The 17,045-nt window shown below is 45.9% G+C and overlaps 1 protein-coding gene across 3 annotated transcripts in view; it reads left to right on the forward strand.

Moving 5' to 3' along the window:
• Nucleotides 1-17,045, forward strand: part of sardh (sarcosine dehydrogenase) — a 157,209-nt gene that overhangs the window by 139,523 nt on the left and 641 nt on the right. For all 3 annotated transcript variants that reach the window (XM_085980735.1, XM_085980736.1, XM_085980734.1), the window contains exon 20: nt 903-1,038. In XM_085980735.1, the coding sequence (XP_085836861.1) occupies nt 903-1,038 (136 nt within the window). The remainder of the gene's footprint in view (nt 1-902; nt 1,039-17,045) is intronic.

Raw genomic sequence — 17,045 nt, forward strand, 5'->3', positions numbered from 1 at the left:
CTCCGCCTCCACCCGCTGCCGATGCCGCACGGAGGCCTACCTGAGCCTCTGGGGCCTCTTATAGTCGCTCTGCCGCGCTGCTCCGCCTCCACCCGCTGCCGATGCCGCACTGAGGCCTACCTGAGCCTCTGGGGCCTCGTGTAGTCGCTCTGCTGCGCTGCTCCGCCTCCACCCGCTGCCGATGCCGCACTGAGGCCTACCTGAGCCTCTGGGGCCTCTTGTAGTCGCTCTGCCGCGCTGCTCCGCCTCCACCCGCTGCCGATGCCGCACTCAAGGGGTATGGGGAGAAAGCAGGGACTGGGTACTAAATTTGGATGATCAGCCATGATCGCATTGAATGGCGGAGCAGGCTCGAGGGGCCAAATGGCCTACTACTGCTCCTATCTTCTATGTTTTTATGTTTCCATGTACAGTAGTGTGTGAGCAAATAAAAACAGAAAATGTTGGAAGTACTCAGCAGGTCAGGCAGCATCTGTAGAATGAGAAACAGAGTTAACGTTTCAGGTCGATGACCTTTCATCAGAGCTGGAAAATTGTCTCCAGAACACTCATGGTGTCCTAATGTCTGGTTTCAATCCCTGGCCTCCACTTGTACCCGCTCCCCCTGATTTGGCCTGGTTTAAATTCTTTGTTACATTCCTCAAACATGAAGGTACTGAATTAAGGAGAGGCCCAGATACTCTGCAGGCCAGGACTCAGCAGCCACCCTTGATTTAATGTTGGTTGTACGTATGGATTGTTGCGGCCAGAGTATGTTGAAAGGCAGCGAGCGTTAAGGCCCCTGCGCAATGATATTGCAGGTCGTGCCCTGGGCATCAGCGGGCATAGTGCACTGTGTGTGGTGGGTTTCATCGTGCAGTCCCTGTCTGTTTTTGATATAAAAGCCATTCATTTTCCTGCAGGAAGGTGCCCATGTTCGGCCTGGAAGCTATATGGAGGAACGGGAAAGTAGTCGGACACATCCGGAGGGCGGATTTCGCATTTGCGCTCAATAAGACCATAGCTTACGGTTACATCAGGGATCCCGAGGGTGGAGTGGTGAGTAGAAGTAATAACATAAGAAATAGGATCAGGAGTCGGCCATTCGGCCCCTCGAGCCTGCTCCGCCATTTAATGAGATCGTGGCTGATCCGATTTTGGCCTCAACTCCACTTTCCTGCCCACTCCCCATAACCCTCGACTCCCCTGTTGCTCACAAATCTATCTATCTCAGCCTTGAATACATTCACTGACCCCGCTTCCACAGCACTCTGGGGTAAAGAATTCCAAAGATTCACGATCCTCTGAGAGAAGAAATTCCTCCTCATCCCTGTCTTAAATGGGCGACCCCTTATTCTGAAACTATGCCCCCTAGTTCCACGAGGGGAAACATCCTCTCAGCATCTACCCTGTCCAACCCCCTCAGAATCTTATATGTTTCAATAAGATCCCCTCTCATTCTTCTAAACTCCAATGGGTATAGGCCCAACCTGCTCAATCTTTCCTCATAAGACAACCCCCTCATCTCAGGAATCAACCTCGTGAACCTTCTCTGAACTGCCTCCAATGCAAGTATATCCCTCCTTAAATAAGGGGTCCAAAACTGTACGCAGTACTCCAGGTGTGGTCTCACCAATACCCTGTACAGTTGTAGCGAGACTTCCCTGCTTTTATACTCCATCCCCCTTTCAATAAAGGCCAACATTCCATTTGCCTTCTTAATTTCTTGCTGCACCTGCATGCTAGCTTTTTGTATTTCATGTACGAGGACACCCAAATCCCTCTGTACCATCGCATTCTGTAGTCTTTCTCCATTTAATATGAACACCTAGGAGTGCTTAATGGAACAGAGTAGAGAGAGCTTTACTCTGTATCTAACCCGTGCTGTACCTGCCCTGGGAGTGTTTGATGGGACAGTGTAGAGGGAGCTTTACTCTGTAGCTAACCCGTGCTGTACCTGCCCTGGGAGTGTTTGATGGGACAGTGTAGAGGGAGCTCGGAGTTGGAATAAACGGGTCTTTATCCGAGTGGCAGGCAGTGACTAGTGGGGTACCGCAGGGATCGGTGCTAGGACCCCAGCTATTCACTACATATATATATATATATATATATATATATATATATATATATATATATATATATATAAATGATCTAGAACAGGGAACTAGATGTAGTATCTCTAAGTTTGCAGACGACACAAAGCTGGGTGGGCGTGTGTGCTGTGAGGAGGATGCAGAGAAACTCCAGTATGATTTGGACAGGTTAGGCAATTGGGCGATGCATGGCAAATGCAGTATAATGTGGATAAATGCGAGGTTATCCACTTTGGTGGCAAAAACAGGAAGACAGATTATTATCTGAACGGCAACAGATTGGGAGAAGGGGAAGTGCAACGAGACCTGGGTGTCCTTGTGCACCAGTCGCTGGAGGTAAGCTTGCAGGTGCAGCAGGCGGATAAGAAGGCAAATGGTATGTTGGCCTTCATAGCGAGAGGATTCGAGTACAGAAGCAAGGATGTCTTGCTGTAGTTGTACAGGGCCTTGGTGAGACCACACCTTGAGTACTGTGTGCAGTGTTGGTCGCCTTATCTGAGGAAGGATGTTCTTGCCATGGAGGGAGTGCAGCGAAGATTCACCAGACTGATACCTGGGATGGCAGGAATGACATATGAAGAGCGATTGAGTCGATTAGGCTTATATTCGCTGGAGTTTTCACGAGCAAATTTGGCTAGGGTAAATAAAATCAGAGAGTTAAATGCGTGGCTCAAAGACTGGTGTGGGAGAAATGGGTTTTGCTTCCTGGGACACTGGCACCAGTACTGGGACAGGAGAGAGCTGTTCCGTTGGGACGGACTTCACTTGGCCAGTGCTGGGACTAGAATCCTGGCGAATCGAATAACTTGGGCTGTAGAGAGGGCTTTAAACTACTTAGTGGGGGGGAGGTTTCAAGAGAGCGAAAAATAAAAATGTCAGCGGAGAAGGCAATAGAGGAAAGGAGCACTGGGGAAATTAAAAACTAGAGCATGTCAGGAAGGGACAGAATATATAAAGATAAAGGTGAAATAAAGAATAGATTTGCCTTCCAAAGTTATGCTTTATTAACTTTAAAATCGGCAGCATATCTTTCTACATCCAGTCCCAACTAAAGCTAGAAAAGGACTGAATTTAAGGTAGCCACAACACATCATGTGATCATCAACTACCAATGAGATTACAACACATATCCCAAGGCAGTTAACAAACAACGAATCACAATACCTTTACTAATCAAGGAATAATCACCACATTCACCCCTCCTTTAAAATATACTCTAACCTAATAACTTTTACAATTTACAATTAATTATTTACAACTAAACTATGCACGAGAATAAAACTATTTACATAACACAATACTAAATGAACAACAACAAATAATAACATTACGCATAAGTATTAAGTAAGTATCTCTCAACTAAAACAATATACTATAATATTTCAACAATTTTTAAAACATTACTATCAATTTAAAAGTCCATTTTCAATCGGTCGACCGGATATCTTGTTCGTGTCGACCTTCTTAACCTTGGTGAAATTCCTTGCCCTCCCACGCCAGAAGGCACAGAAGTATCTTCAACAGGAAGGCTATCCATATCCCGATTCTCAACGGTTTCCGGATTAGAAATCCCATCAGAAGATGCACTGGGACGGTCATAAACATCTATCAAAGGCTGACTAATAGAAGTATGATTATCTGCAATCGGATTGGAAATATTCGTAGTATCTGTAACAGCATCCACATTATCCGAATCACAACCATTATTATTATCCTCAGAAGAGGGCTGGCCCCCACAAGGAGCCAAGTCTTTAATTGAAACAGTACTTTCTTTCCCATCTTGGAATCGAATATGAGCATATTGGGAATTTGCCTCCAACAGCTCCACCTCCTCCACCAAGGGGTCATATTTTGACAACCTAACATGGCGTCGAAGCAACACAGGTCCCTGCATAGTAAGCCATGAAGGTACCGAATATCCCGTAGTAGATCTCCGCGGATAGTTAAAGAGCCTTTCATGGGGGGTCACATTAGTAGCCGTTGAAAGCAATGATCTAATGGAATGCAGGGCATCAGGCAGTACCATTTCCCACTGTGTATTCTTAAGGTTCCGGGATGTCAACGCCAACATAACTGCCTTCCAGATCACCCCATTGTATTGTTCGCACTGTCCATTACCCTGGGGATTATACGGGGTAGTTCGACTAGTAGAAATTCCCCGACTCTGAAGGTATTCCTTCAACTGGGAAGACATAAAAGAACTTCCCTGATCCGAATGGATATACACAGGCATCCCAAAGATGACAAAAAGTTGAGTCAAACATTTAATAACTGTAGCAGCTGATACATCTGCACAAGGAAAAGCAAAAGGGAACCTTGAAAACTCATCCACAACAGTAAATATATATCGGTTTTGATTAGTTGAAGGAAGAGGTCCCTTAAAAATCAACACTCAAACGTTCAAAAGGAGAAGTAGCCTTTATAAGATGAGCTCGTTGAGGCTTAAAGAAATTCGGTTTACACCGAGCACAGATAGAACATGATGAAGTCATCCACTTGACGTCTTCAACTGAAAAAGGCAAGTTCTTACTGCGTACAAAGTGTATCATCCTCGTAAGCAGTTCGGGAGCATTTAAACTAGTATGGCAGGGGGCTAGAAACCTATGTAGTGAAATAGAGGAAAGTGAAAGGCAGACAGAAATAAATGGTAAAAGGGTGAGGAACAAAAAACAAAGGGCCAAACTAATTCATAAAAAATGTGAGCATAAAAAAAGCCTGAGGGTTTTATACCTTAATGCGAGAAGCATCAGGAACAAGGTAGATGAATTAGCTGTGGAAATAGAGGTTAATAATTATGATCTAATTGGGATTACGGAAACATGGTTGCAGGGTGAGCAGGGCTGGGAGCTTAACATACAGGGGTATTCAGTATTTAGGAAGGATCGACAAAAAAGAAAGGGAGGAGGGGTAGCATTGCTAGTAAAAAAGGGGATAAATGCAATTGAAAGGAAGGATATTAACTCAGTTAATACAGAATCTATATGGGTGGAGCTAAGAAATAGCGAGGGGCGAAAAACATTAATAGGAGTGGTATATAGGCCTCCAAATAGTAAAATAGAGGTTAGGGAGGGCATCACGAGGGAAATTAGAGAAGCGTGCAATAAGAGCACAGCTGTCATCATAGGTGACTTTAACTTACATATAGATTGGACTAGCCTAATCAGTAAAAATAATGAGGAGGAGGAATTCCTTGAGTGTTTAAGGGATGGTTATCTGGATCAATATGTCGAGGAACCAACTCGGGAACAGGCTATATTGGACTGGGTACTGTGCAATGAGAAGGGACTAATCAGTAATCTTGTTGTACGGGGACCCTTGGGTCAGAGCGATCATAACATGATCGATTTCTCACTCGAAATGGAGAGCGAAGAAATTGACTCAGAGACTAAGGTCCTGAATTTAAACAAGGGGAATTATGATGCCATGAGACGGGAACTGAGTAGGTCTGATTGGACAACGTTCCTGGGAGGACTGGAGGTAGATAAACAATGGCAAACATTTAAAGATAGAATGACAAAATTGCAAAAATTGTTTATACCAATCTGGCATAAAAGGAAATCTAAAAAGGTGACTCAACCGTGGATAACAGGGGAAATTAGAGACAGCATAAAATCCAAAGATAGGGCGTATAAAATAGCCAGAAAAAGCGCCAGAGCGGAAGATTGGGAACAGTTTAAGATAGAGCAAAGGAGGGCAAAGGGCATAATCAAGAGGGGCAAAATAGCTTACGAAAACAAGCTGGCGGAAAATATAAAAACTAACTCCAAAAGCTTTTATAAGTATATCAAAAGGAAAAGACTGGTGAAAACCAAAGTTGGTCCATTGCAGTCAGATACGGGGGAATATATAATGGGAAATAAGGAAATGGCAGATCAACTAAATGCATACTTTGGGTCAGTCTTTACGAAGGAAGACACAAAAAACCTCCCTGGGATATCGGGAAAAATAGGGACATTGGCAAAGGAGGAACTGACGCAAATCAATATCTCTAAGGATATGGTGTTAAGGAAGCTAAAGGGATTGAAGGTGGACAAATCCCCAGGGCCTGATAACATGCATCCTAGGGTACTGAAGGAGGTGGCCCTAGAGATAGCGGATGCACTAAGGATGATTTTTCAGAATTCATTAGACTCGGGAACAGTGCCCATGGATTGGAGGGTAGCTAACGTTACCCCACTATTCAAAAAGGGGGGTAGGGAAAAAGCAGGTAATTACAGACCTGTAAGCCTTACATCAGTTGTGGGCAAAATGCTGGAGTCCATCATTAAGGATGAAATAGCGGAGCACTTAGCAAATGGGGACAGGATAGGACAGAGTCAACATGGATTTACAAAGGGTAAATCGTGCTTGACTAATCTATTGGAATTTTTTGAGGGAGTAACTGGTAGAATAGATGGGGGAGAGCCAGTAGATGTGGTGTACCTGGACTTCCAAAAGGCCTTCGATAAGGTCCCACATAAAAGATTAGCATGGAAAATTGAGGCTCATGGGATAAAGGGGAAAGTATTGGCGTGGATAGGGAACTGGCTGTCAGATAGAAAACAGAGAGTTGGAATAAACGGCTCATTTTCTGAATGGCAGGCAGTAACAAGTGGGGTACCACAGGGATCTGTCCTGGGCCCCCAGCTGTTCACAATTTACATTAATGACCTGGATCAGGGAGTCGGATGCAGCATTTCCAAATTTGCAGACGACACTAAACTAGGAGGGGGGGTGGGCTCAGAGGAAGAGACCAGGAAGCTCCAGAGCGATTTGGACAGACTGGGCGATTGGGCGGATAAATGGCAGATGCACTATAATGTGGACAAGTGCGAAGTTATCCACCTTGGGTGCAGGAACGGGAGGGCAAATTATTATTTAAATGGCAATAGATTGGGAGAGGGGGAAGTACAGAGAGACCTGGGTGTTCTTGTACACCAGTCACTGAAGGCGAGCATGCAGGTGCAACAGGCGGTCAAGAAGGCAAACGGTATGCTGGCCTTCATAGCAAAAGGGTTAGAATACAGGAACAGGGATACCTTGCTGCAACTGTACAGGGCACTGGTGAGACCACACCTCGAGTACTGTGTACAGTTTTGGTCGCCTCATCTGAGGAAGGATGTTCTTGCCATGGAGGGGGTGCAGCGGCGATTCACCAGGCTGATACCAGGAATGGCGGGAATGACCTATGAGGAGAGACTATGTAGTTTAGGGATGTACACACTGGAGTTTAGAAGATTGAGAGGGGACCTCATAGAAGTGTATAAAATTCTGACAGGTCTAGACAGACTGGATGCAGAAGGAATGTTTCCCTTGGCGGGTGAGAACAGAACTAGAGGACATAATTTAAGGATAAGGGCTAAACCATTTAGGACAGAGATGAGGGGGAATTTCTTCACTCAGAGAGTGGTGAACCTGTGGAACTCATTGCCACAGAGGGCAGTGTACGCCAGCTCATTAAATATATTTAAGAGGGAATTAGATATATTTCTACGGGCAAAAGGGGTTAAGGGTTACGGAGAGAAGGCGGGGACGGGATACTGAATTAAAGGATCAGCCATGATCTCATTGAATGGCGGAGCAGGCACGAAGGGCCGAATGGCCTACTCCTGCTCCTATCTTCTATGTATCTATGTATAACCCCAGGATGACATAAGGCATTGTGAAGATTAATAAGCGTATCTCTGTGAATCACCGAACAATAAGCCCTCGACAGTGCATCAGCAGCAACATTATCCTTCCCCGGACGATAAACTATGTCAAAATGGTAACATGCCAACTCAATCCTCCATCTCATTATTTTATCATTTTTAATCTTTCCAAAATGTTTAACATCAAACATAAAGGACACAGATTTTTGGTCAGTTACCAACGTGAAATGTCGCCCCGATAAATAATGTCTCCATTTACGCAATGCTTCTACTATTGCGTATGCCTCTTTTTCTATTGAGGAATGTCTTTTTTCACTATTATTCAAAGTACGTGAGAAAAAGGCCACAGGTCTTCCATTTTGGTTCAAAGTAGCCCCAATGGCAAAATCCGAAGCATCCGTCTCAATCACAAAGGGAACCTGCTCATCAATGGAATGCACAACTGCTCCTAAAATATCCTTTTTAAAATTCTCAAAACATGTCCTGGCCTCCCATGATAGAGGATATGTCGTAACCCGAATAAGAGGCCGGATCTTCCGTGAAAAATTTGCAATCCAATTAGAATAATAAGAAAACAGTCCAACAACTCGTTGCAAAGCCTTAGAATTAGTAGGACAAGGTAAATCGATCAATGGTCGCAGACGTTCTGGATCTGGTTTAATCTTATTTCCCGAAATAATATACCCCAATAGATTTACCTCAGTAGTCGAAAAGACACATTTCTCTTTGTTAAAAGTTAAACCAACTTTTTCCGCAGCTTGAAGGAATCTTTTTAAATTAGAATCATGCTCCACCCTTGATTTGCCACACACTGTGATGTCATCTAAGTATGAAAAGGTGTCAGAGAGGGAGTTATCACTGATAAAAGCATCCATTGCCCGTTGAAAACAAGCAACACCATTAGTAACACCAAATGGTATTCGGCAAAACTGACACAGCTTTCCACCAGCCTCAAAGGCCGTATATGGTTGATCCTTCTTAACAATAGGAATCTGATGATAAGCACTCTAAGTCAATAGTGCTAAAAACTTTATACCGAGATACTTTATTGATAAGCTCATCAATCTTAGGCAAAGGGTACGCATCTAATTGAGTATACCGATTAATAGTTTGGGAATAGTCTATCACCATTCGTTTCTTGTGTCTCTCGTTAGTCGTGACAACTACCTGTGCTCGCCAAGGCGAACAACTAGGTTCAATGATTCCTTCCAATAAGAGACGTTGAACTTCAGAATTAATAAATTCTCTATCCTGACTACTATATCTTCTTGACTTGGTAGCAATTGGCTTACAATCCGACATCAAATTGGAAAAAAGTGATAATGGAGGAATAGATAAAGAGGTTAATCCACAAATAGATAAAGGTGGCTTAGTCCCTCCAAATGAAAGACTAAGAGACTCGTGTAACTGAAGCACATCATGTCCAATCAAAATATCCGCAGAGATTAGGCAAAACAGATAGGCGTATATCAGTATACGTATTACCTAGAAGAATCATTTTCACAAAGCAACAACCAGCTATTTGTGAAGTAAGGGTCGTCTGAGCCATACACACCTGATACGTAACAGGCGAAATTTTCAAATGCTTCTCCTTCGCAAACTGAAGACTTATAAAACTCTCAGTACTGCCCGTATCTATAAGGGCCTTCACTGCCAACCCATTAACTTGAGCCGTAACTATAGCTTTGTTTAGGCCATGAGCAAATGCATCAGAAATTGATGCAATAAATGCCCTATCTAAAGGCTGAATAGTCACAGAAGAGGTAGTGGAGGAAGACCCTCCCACACCAGGAGAAGGGAAGGTAATTGAACCTGATGATTTGCACACACGTGCATAATGACCTCTCTTGCCGCATTTACTACACACAGCCTCCCGAGCAGGACACTTCAGACGAGGGTGCCGGATATTCCCACAAAAATAACACTTCTGAATCCTAGAGGCAACGGCCGCCGAAGTAGAAACTGTTTCAAAATCTAGTAAACCACTCCCATTAAGTCCACATAATTCCTTTTCATCCGAAACTGCCGAAACCATAGTCGCAGGCCGATTAAAAAGAGCATAAGAATCCGAACTTCTCTGAGCCATATCCAATGTAGAAGCTTGCTCAAAAGCACTTTTAAGATCCAGAGTCTTATTTTCTAACAACCGCTGACGAATTGATCTGGACAGTAATCCATTAATAAAAGCATCCCGTACCGATTCGTCCTTATATTCTTCAGCCGTCACAGCCTTATAATTACAGTCAACACTAAGGCACCGAAGTGCTTGTAAATAAGTATCCAAAGATTCTCCCACCTGCTGCCTATGGGCAGATAGAAGATGACGTGCAAATACCTCATTCTTTGGTTTAACAAAAATCTTTTCCAATGTAGAAGTAGCCTCTTCATAAGTTTTACAGTGCAAAATATATTTATATACATCCGGGTCAATGTAGTTGATCAGCATATTCAGCTTATTTAGAGCCTCTTGATCCAACACGCCCAAAAAGTTTTTAAATGTACAATACCAATGTTTCCATTTATCATCCACTCCAGCAGAATTGGGGTCAGCCTTGAATCGTTCTGGTTGAAGATATCGCTTCATTCTAACATAAAGTTAATAAATTGAAATAAAGAATAGATTTGCCTTCCAAAGTTAGGCTTTATTAACTTTAAAATCGGCAGCATATCTTTCTACATCCAGTCCCAACTAAAGCTAGAAAAGGACTGAATTTAAGGTAGCCACAACACATCATGTGATCATCAACTACCAATGAGATAACAACACATATCCCAAGGCAGTTAACAAACAACGAATCACAATACTTTTACTAATCAAGGAATAATCACCAAAAAAGGTAAAGTAGTAAAGGGGGTAAAAGCAGGAATAAATTGTCACAAAACATATTTGAAAGTTCTTTATCTGAATGCACGCAGCAGTCGTAACAAAATAGACGAGTTGATGGTGCAAATAACTACACATGGGTATGATCTGGTGGCCATTACAGAAACATGGCTGCAAGGTGACCATGACTGGGAACTAAACATCCAGGGGTATTTGACTATTAGGAAGGACAGACAGGAAGGAAAGGGAGGTGGGGTGGCTATGTTAATAAAGGATGGAATCACTGCAATAGTGAGAAATGATATTGGGTCAAAGGATCAGGATAGTGAAACAGTTTGGGTGGAGATAAGGACTAATAAGGGGAAAAAAGTCACTAGTGGGCATAGTCTATAGGCCTCCTAACAGTTGCAACTCTATTGGTCGGAGTATAAATCAGGAAATATTTGGGGCTTGTAATAAGGGAACAGCTATAATCATGGGAGATTTTAACTTTCATATTGACTGGACAAATCAAATTGGGCAGGGCAGCCTTGAGGAAGAGTTCATAGCGTGCATTAGGGACGGGTTCCTTGAGCAGTATGTTACTGAACCAACCAGGGGGCAGGCAATCTTAGATCTGGTCCTGTGTAATGAGACAGGATTAATAAAAAAATGTCCTAGTAAAGGATCCCCTTGGTATGAGTGACCATAACATGGTTGAATTCCTAATTCAGTTGGAGGGTGAGAGAGTTGGATCTCAAACCAGCGTACTAAGCTTAAATAAAGGAGACTATGAAGGTATGAGAGCAGAGTTGACTAAAGTGGACTGGGAAAATAGATTAAGGTGTAAGACGGCACAGGAGCAGTGGTGTACATTCAAGGAGATATTTCACAACTTTCAAGATAAATATATTCCACTGAGGAAAAAGGGGCGTAAAAGAAAAGACAGCCATCCGTGGCTAAGTAAAGTAATAAAGGATAGTATCCAACTGAAAACAAGGGCATATAAAGTAGCCAAATCTAGTGGGAGGATAGAAGATTGGGAAGCATTTAAAAGCCAGCAAAGAATAACTAAAAGATTAATTAAGAAAGGGAAGATAGATTATGAAAGTAAACTAGCAAAAAATATAAAAACAGATAGCAAGAGTTTCTACAGTTATATAAAAAGAAAAAGGGTGGCTAAAGTGAATGTTGGTCCCTTAGAGGACGAGACAGGGAAATTAGTAGTGGGGAACATGGAGATGGCAAATACGCTGAACAAATATTTTGTATCAGTCTTTACAGTAGAGGACACTAAAAATATCCCAACACTGGACAAACAGGGGGCTATAGGGGGGAGGAGCTAAACACGATTAAAATCACGAAGGAGATGGTACTCAGTAAGGTAATGGGACTTAAGGCGGATAAATCCCCTGGACCTGATGGCTTACATCCTAGGGTCTTGAGAGAAGTAGCGGTAGGGATTGCGGATGCATTGGTGGTAATTTTCCAAAACTCCCTGGATTCAGGAAAGGTCCCAACAGATTGGAAAACTGCTAATGTAACACCCTTATTTAAAAAGGGAGGTAGACAAAAGGCTGGAAACTATAGACCAGTTAGCCTAACATCTGTGGTTGGTAAAATGTTGGAGTCCATTATTAAGGAAGCAGTAACAGGACATTTGGATAAACATAATTTAATCGGACAGAGTCAGCATGGTTTTATGAAGGGGAAATCATGCTTGACAAATTTGCTCGAATTCTCTGAGGACGTAACAAACAGGGTGGATAAAGGGGAACCAGTGGATGTGGTGTATTTGGACTTCCAAAAGGCATTTGACAAGGTGCCACACAAAAGATTACTGCACAAGATAAAAAATTACGGGATTGGGGGTAATATACTGGCATGGGTGGAAGATTGTCTATCTAACAGAAAACAGAGTTGGGATAAATGGTTCATTCTCGGGTTGGTAATCAGTAACTAGTGGTGTTCCGCAGGGGTCAGTGCTGGGACCCCAACTCTTTACAATCTATATTAACGATTTGGAGGAAGGGACCAAGTACAACGTATCCAAGTTTGCTGACGATACAAAGATGGGAGGGAAAGCAGTGAGTGAGGAGGACATAAAAAACCTGCAAAAGGACATAGACAGGCTAAGTGAGTGGGCAGAAATTTGGCAGATGGAATATAATGTTGGAAAGTGTGAGGTTATGCACTTTGGCAGAAAAAATCAAAGAGCAAGTTATTATCTAAATGGAAAGAAACTGCAAAGTGCTACAGTTCAAAGGGATCTGGGGGTCCTGGTGCATGAAACACAGAAGGTTAGTATGCAGGTACAGCAGGTGATCAGGAAGGCCAATGGAATCTTGGCTTTTATTGCAAGGGGGATGGAGTATAAAAGCAGGGAAGTCTTGCTTCAGTTATACAGGGTACTGGTGAGGCCACACCTGGAATACTGCGTACAGTTTTGGTTTCCATATTTAAGAAAAGATATACTTGCTCTCGAGGCAGTTCAGAGAAGGTTCACTCGGTTGATTCCGGAGATGAGGGGGTTGACGTATGAGGAAAGGTTGAGTAGGTTGGGCCTCTACTCATTGGAATTCAGAAGAATGAGAGGCGATCTTATCGAAACATATAAGATTGTGAGGGGGCTTGATCGGTTGGATGCGGGGAGGATGTTTTCACTGATGGGTGAGACTAGAACTAGGGGGCATAATCTTAGAATAAGGGGCTGCCCTTTCAAAACTGAGATGAGGAGAAACTTCTTCACTCAGAGGGTAGTAAATCTATGGAATTTGCTACCTCAGAGAGCTGTGGAAGCTGTGACATTAAATAAATTTAAAACGGAGATAGACAGTTTCCTAGCTGATAAGGGAATTAAGGATTTTGGGGAGCAGGCAGGGAAGTGGACATGAGTCTAGGTTCGGATCAGCCATGATCCTATTGAATGGCGGAGCAGGCCCGAGGGGCCGTATGGCCTACTCTTGCTCCTACTTCTTAAGTTTCAATGAGAGAGGATCTCATTGAAACTTATGAAATTCTAACAGGACTAGACATTCTAGATGCAGGAAGGCTGTTCCCGATGGCGGGGGAGTCCAGAACCAGGGGTCACAGCCTAAGGATAAGGGGTAAGCCATTTAGGACTGAGATGAGGAGGAATTTCTTCACCCAGAGAGTGGTGAGCCTGTGGAATTCTCTACCACAGAAGGCAGTAGAGGCCAATTCATTAAATATATTCAAGAAGGAGTTGGATATATTTCTTAAGGCTAAAGGGTTCAGGGGGTACGGGGAGAAAGCAGGGACAGGGTACTGAATTTGGATGATCAGCCATGATCTCATTGAATGGCAGAGCAGGCTCGAGGGGCCAAATGGCCTACTCCTGCTCCTATCTTCTATGTTTCTATGTAGATCAGCTATGACGCCCCTCTCCGCATCTTCCTCCAGAAAGTCCAGTCATTTGCGAACAAGGTCCTTGCCATTGCCATCCATGCGCTTATTGTGGTTGATTGCATCGACATCATGGCTGTGATGGAAACCTGGCTGAGGGGTGACGACACCTTCCCCCTTACTGGAGCCTTCCCGCCTGGCTTTACCTTCCATCAATTGCCCCGTCCAGACTGTCGCGGTGTCGGTGTGGCTCTCATCATTAAATCACACCTTGGTCTGTCCCCTACTCTTCTGTCACCATCGCCTCAGCTTCTCTTCTCCACTACAGTCGTCTTAAACCCCTCTCCCCATCTCCTCCACCCTCGCCTCCAATAACAATCTTGGCTCTAAGATTGAGACCATCCATTCAGCTGATTCTGCTGCTTCCTTTCCTTCCCCTAGCCCACCGGGCCAAACTTCCTCTAAGGTTCCCCCCCTGCCCTACCCTGAACTCACATCTTTCTCTAGTTTCTCTTACCTCCCCTCGTGCTCATCCTGTCCATGAGACCCACCTTCTGCTTCCTCGCCTTTATTCCCAGTAAACTGCTGACCATCCAACTTCCCTTCCTGGCCCCCATGTTAACGGTTCTCTCTCCTCAGGTACTGTCCCCCTCCCCTTCAAATCTGCCGTCATCGCCCCTCTCTTCAAAAAAAACACTTGACCCCTAACTACTGCCCCATCTCCAGCCTCCCTTTCCTCTCCAACGTCCTTGATTGTTGTTGCCAAATCCATCCCCATCTTTCCCAGAACTCCATGTTTGAATCCCTCCAATAAGGGTTCCACCTCTGCCACAGTCCCAAAACAGCTCTTATCAAAGTCACTGATATCCTTTGTAACTGTGGCAAATGTAAACTATCCCTCCTCGTCCTTTGTGACCTGTCTGTAGCCTTTGATACAGTTGACCACTCCATCCTCCTCCAATGTCTCTCCTCTGTTGTCCAGCTAGGTGGGACTGCACTCGCCTGGTTCCATTCTTATCTATCCAGTTGTATCCAGAGAATCACCTGTAACAACTTCTCTCCCGCACCGTTACCTCTAGTGTCCCCCAAGGATCGATCCTTGGCCCCTCCTATTTCTCATCTACCTGCTGCCCCTTGCCGACATCATCCGAAAACAGTGTCAGTTTCCACATGTACGCAGACGACACCCAGCTCTACCTCACCACCACCTCTCTCGACCCCTCCACTCTCTCTGGTTTGTCACACTGCTTGTCTGACATCCAGTATTTGATGAGCAGAAATTTCCTTCCATTAAATACTGGGAAAACCGAAGCTGTTGTCTTCGGTCCCTGCCACAAACTCCGTTCCCTAGCCACCGACTCCATCCCTCTCCCTGGCAACTGTCTCAGGCTGAACCAGCCTGTTCGTAACCTTGCTGTCCTATCTGACCCTGAGATGAGCTTCCGACCACATATTCTCTCCATCACCAAGACTGCCAACTTCCACCTCCATAACATCGCCCGTCTTTGCCCCTTGCCTCAGCTCATCCATGCCTGTTATCTTCAGACTCGACTATTCCAACACTCCCCTGGCCCGGCCTCCCATCACCCCCTGTGCTCACTGCCCCGTGTCCTAACTCACACCCAGTCCCGTTCACCCATCACTCCCTGTGCTCACTGCCCCGTGTCCTAACTCGCACCCAGTCCCGTTCACCCATCACCCCCTGTGCTCACTGCCCCGTGTCCTAACTCACACCCAGTCCCGTTCACCCATCACCCACTGTGCTCACTGCCCCGTGTCCTAACTCGCACCAAGTCCCGTTCACCCATCACCCCCTGTGCTCACTGCCCCGTGTCCTAACTCGCACCCAGTCCCGTTCACCCATCACCCCCTGTGCTCACTGCCCCGTGTCCTAACTCGCACCCAGTCCCGTTCACCCCCTGTGCTCACTGCCCCGTGTCCTAACTCGCACCCAGTCCCGTTCACCCATCACCCCCTGTGCTCACTGCCCCGTGTCCTAACTCACACCCAGTCCCGTTCACCCATCACCCCCTGTGCCCACTGCCCCGTGTCCTAACTCACACCAAGTCCCGTTCACCCTTCACCCCTGTGCTCACTGCCCCGTGTCCTAACTCACACCCAGTCCCGTTCACCCCCTGTGCTCACTGCCCCGTGTCCTAACTCACACCCAGTCCCGTTCACCCATCACCCCCTGTGCTCACTGCCCCGTGTCCTAACTCACACCCAGTCCCGTTCACCCATCACCCCCTGTGCTCACTGCCCAGTGTCCTAACCCAGTCCTGTTCACCCATCACCCCCTGTGCTCACTGCCCCGTGTCCTAACTCTCACCGAGTCCCGTTCACCCATCACCCCGTGCTCACTGCCCAGTGTCCTAACTCACACCCAGTCCTGTTCACCCATCACCCCCTGTGCTCACTGCCCCGTGTCCTAACTCTCACCGAGTCCCGTTCACCCATCACCCCATGTGCTCACTGCCCCGTGTCCTAACTCTCACCGAGTCCCGTTCACCCATCACCCCCTGTGCTCACTGCCCCGTGTCCTAACTCACACCCAGTCCCGTTCACCCATCACCCCCTGTGCTCACTGCCCCGTGTCCTAACTCTCACCGAGTCCCGTTCACCCAGCACCCCCTGTGCTCACTGCCCCGTGTCCTAACTCACACCCAGTCCCGTTCACCCATCACCCCCTGTGCTCACTGCCCCGTGTCCTAACTCTCACCGAGTCCCGTTCACCCATCACCCCCTGTGCTCACTGCCCCGTGTCCTAACTCGCACCCAGTCCCGTTCACCCATCACCCCCTGTGCTCACTGCCCCGTGTCCTAACTCGCACCCAGTCCCGTTCACCCATCACCCCCTGTGCTCACTGCCCCGTGTCCTAACTCGCACCCAGTCCCGTTCACCCATCACCCCCTGTGCTCACTGCCCAGTGTCCTAACTCGCACCCAGTCCCGTTCACCCATCACCCCCTGTGCTCACTGCCCCGTGTCCTAACTCGCACCCAGTCCCGTTCACCCATCACCCCCTGTGCTCACTGCCCAGTGTCCTAACTCACACCCAGTCCCGTTCACCCATCACCCCCTGTGCTCACTGCCCCGTGTCCTAACTCGCACCCAGTCCCGTTCACCCAGCACCCCCTGTGCTCGCTGACCTACATTGGCTCCCGGTCCAGCAAT

Source organism: Somniosus microcephalus, unplaced genomic scaffold (assembly GCF_052327205.1).
Source record: "Somniosus microcephalus isolate GS21.2 unplaced genomic scaffold, FLI_Smic_1.0 scaffold487, whole genome shotgun sequence".
Classification (NCBI taxonomy): Eukaryota; Metazoa; Chordata; class Chondrichthyes; order Squaliformes; family Somniosidae; genus Somniosus; species Somniosus microcephalus.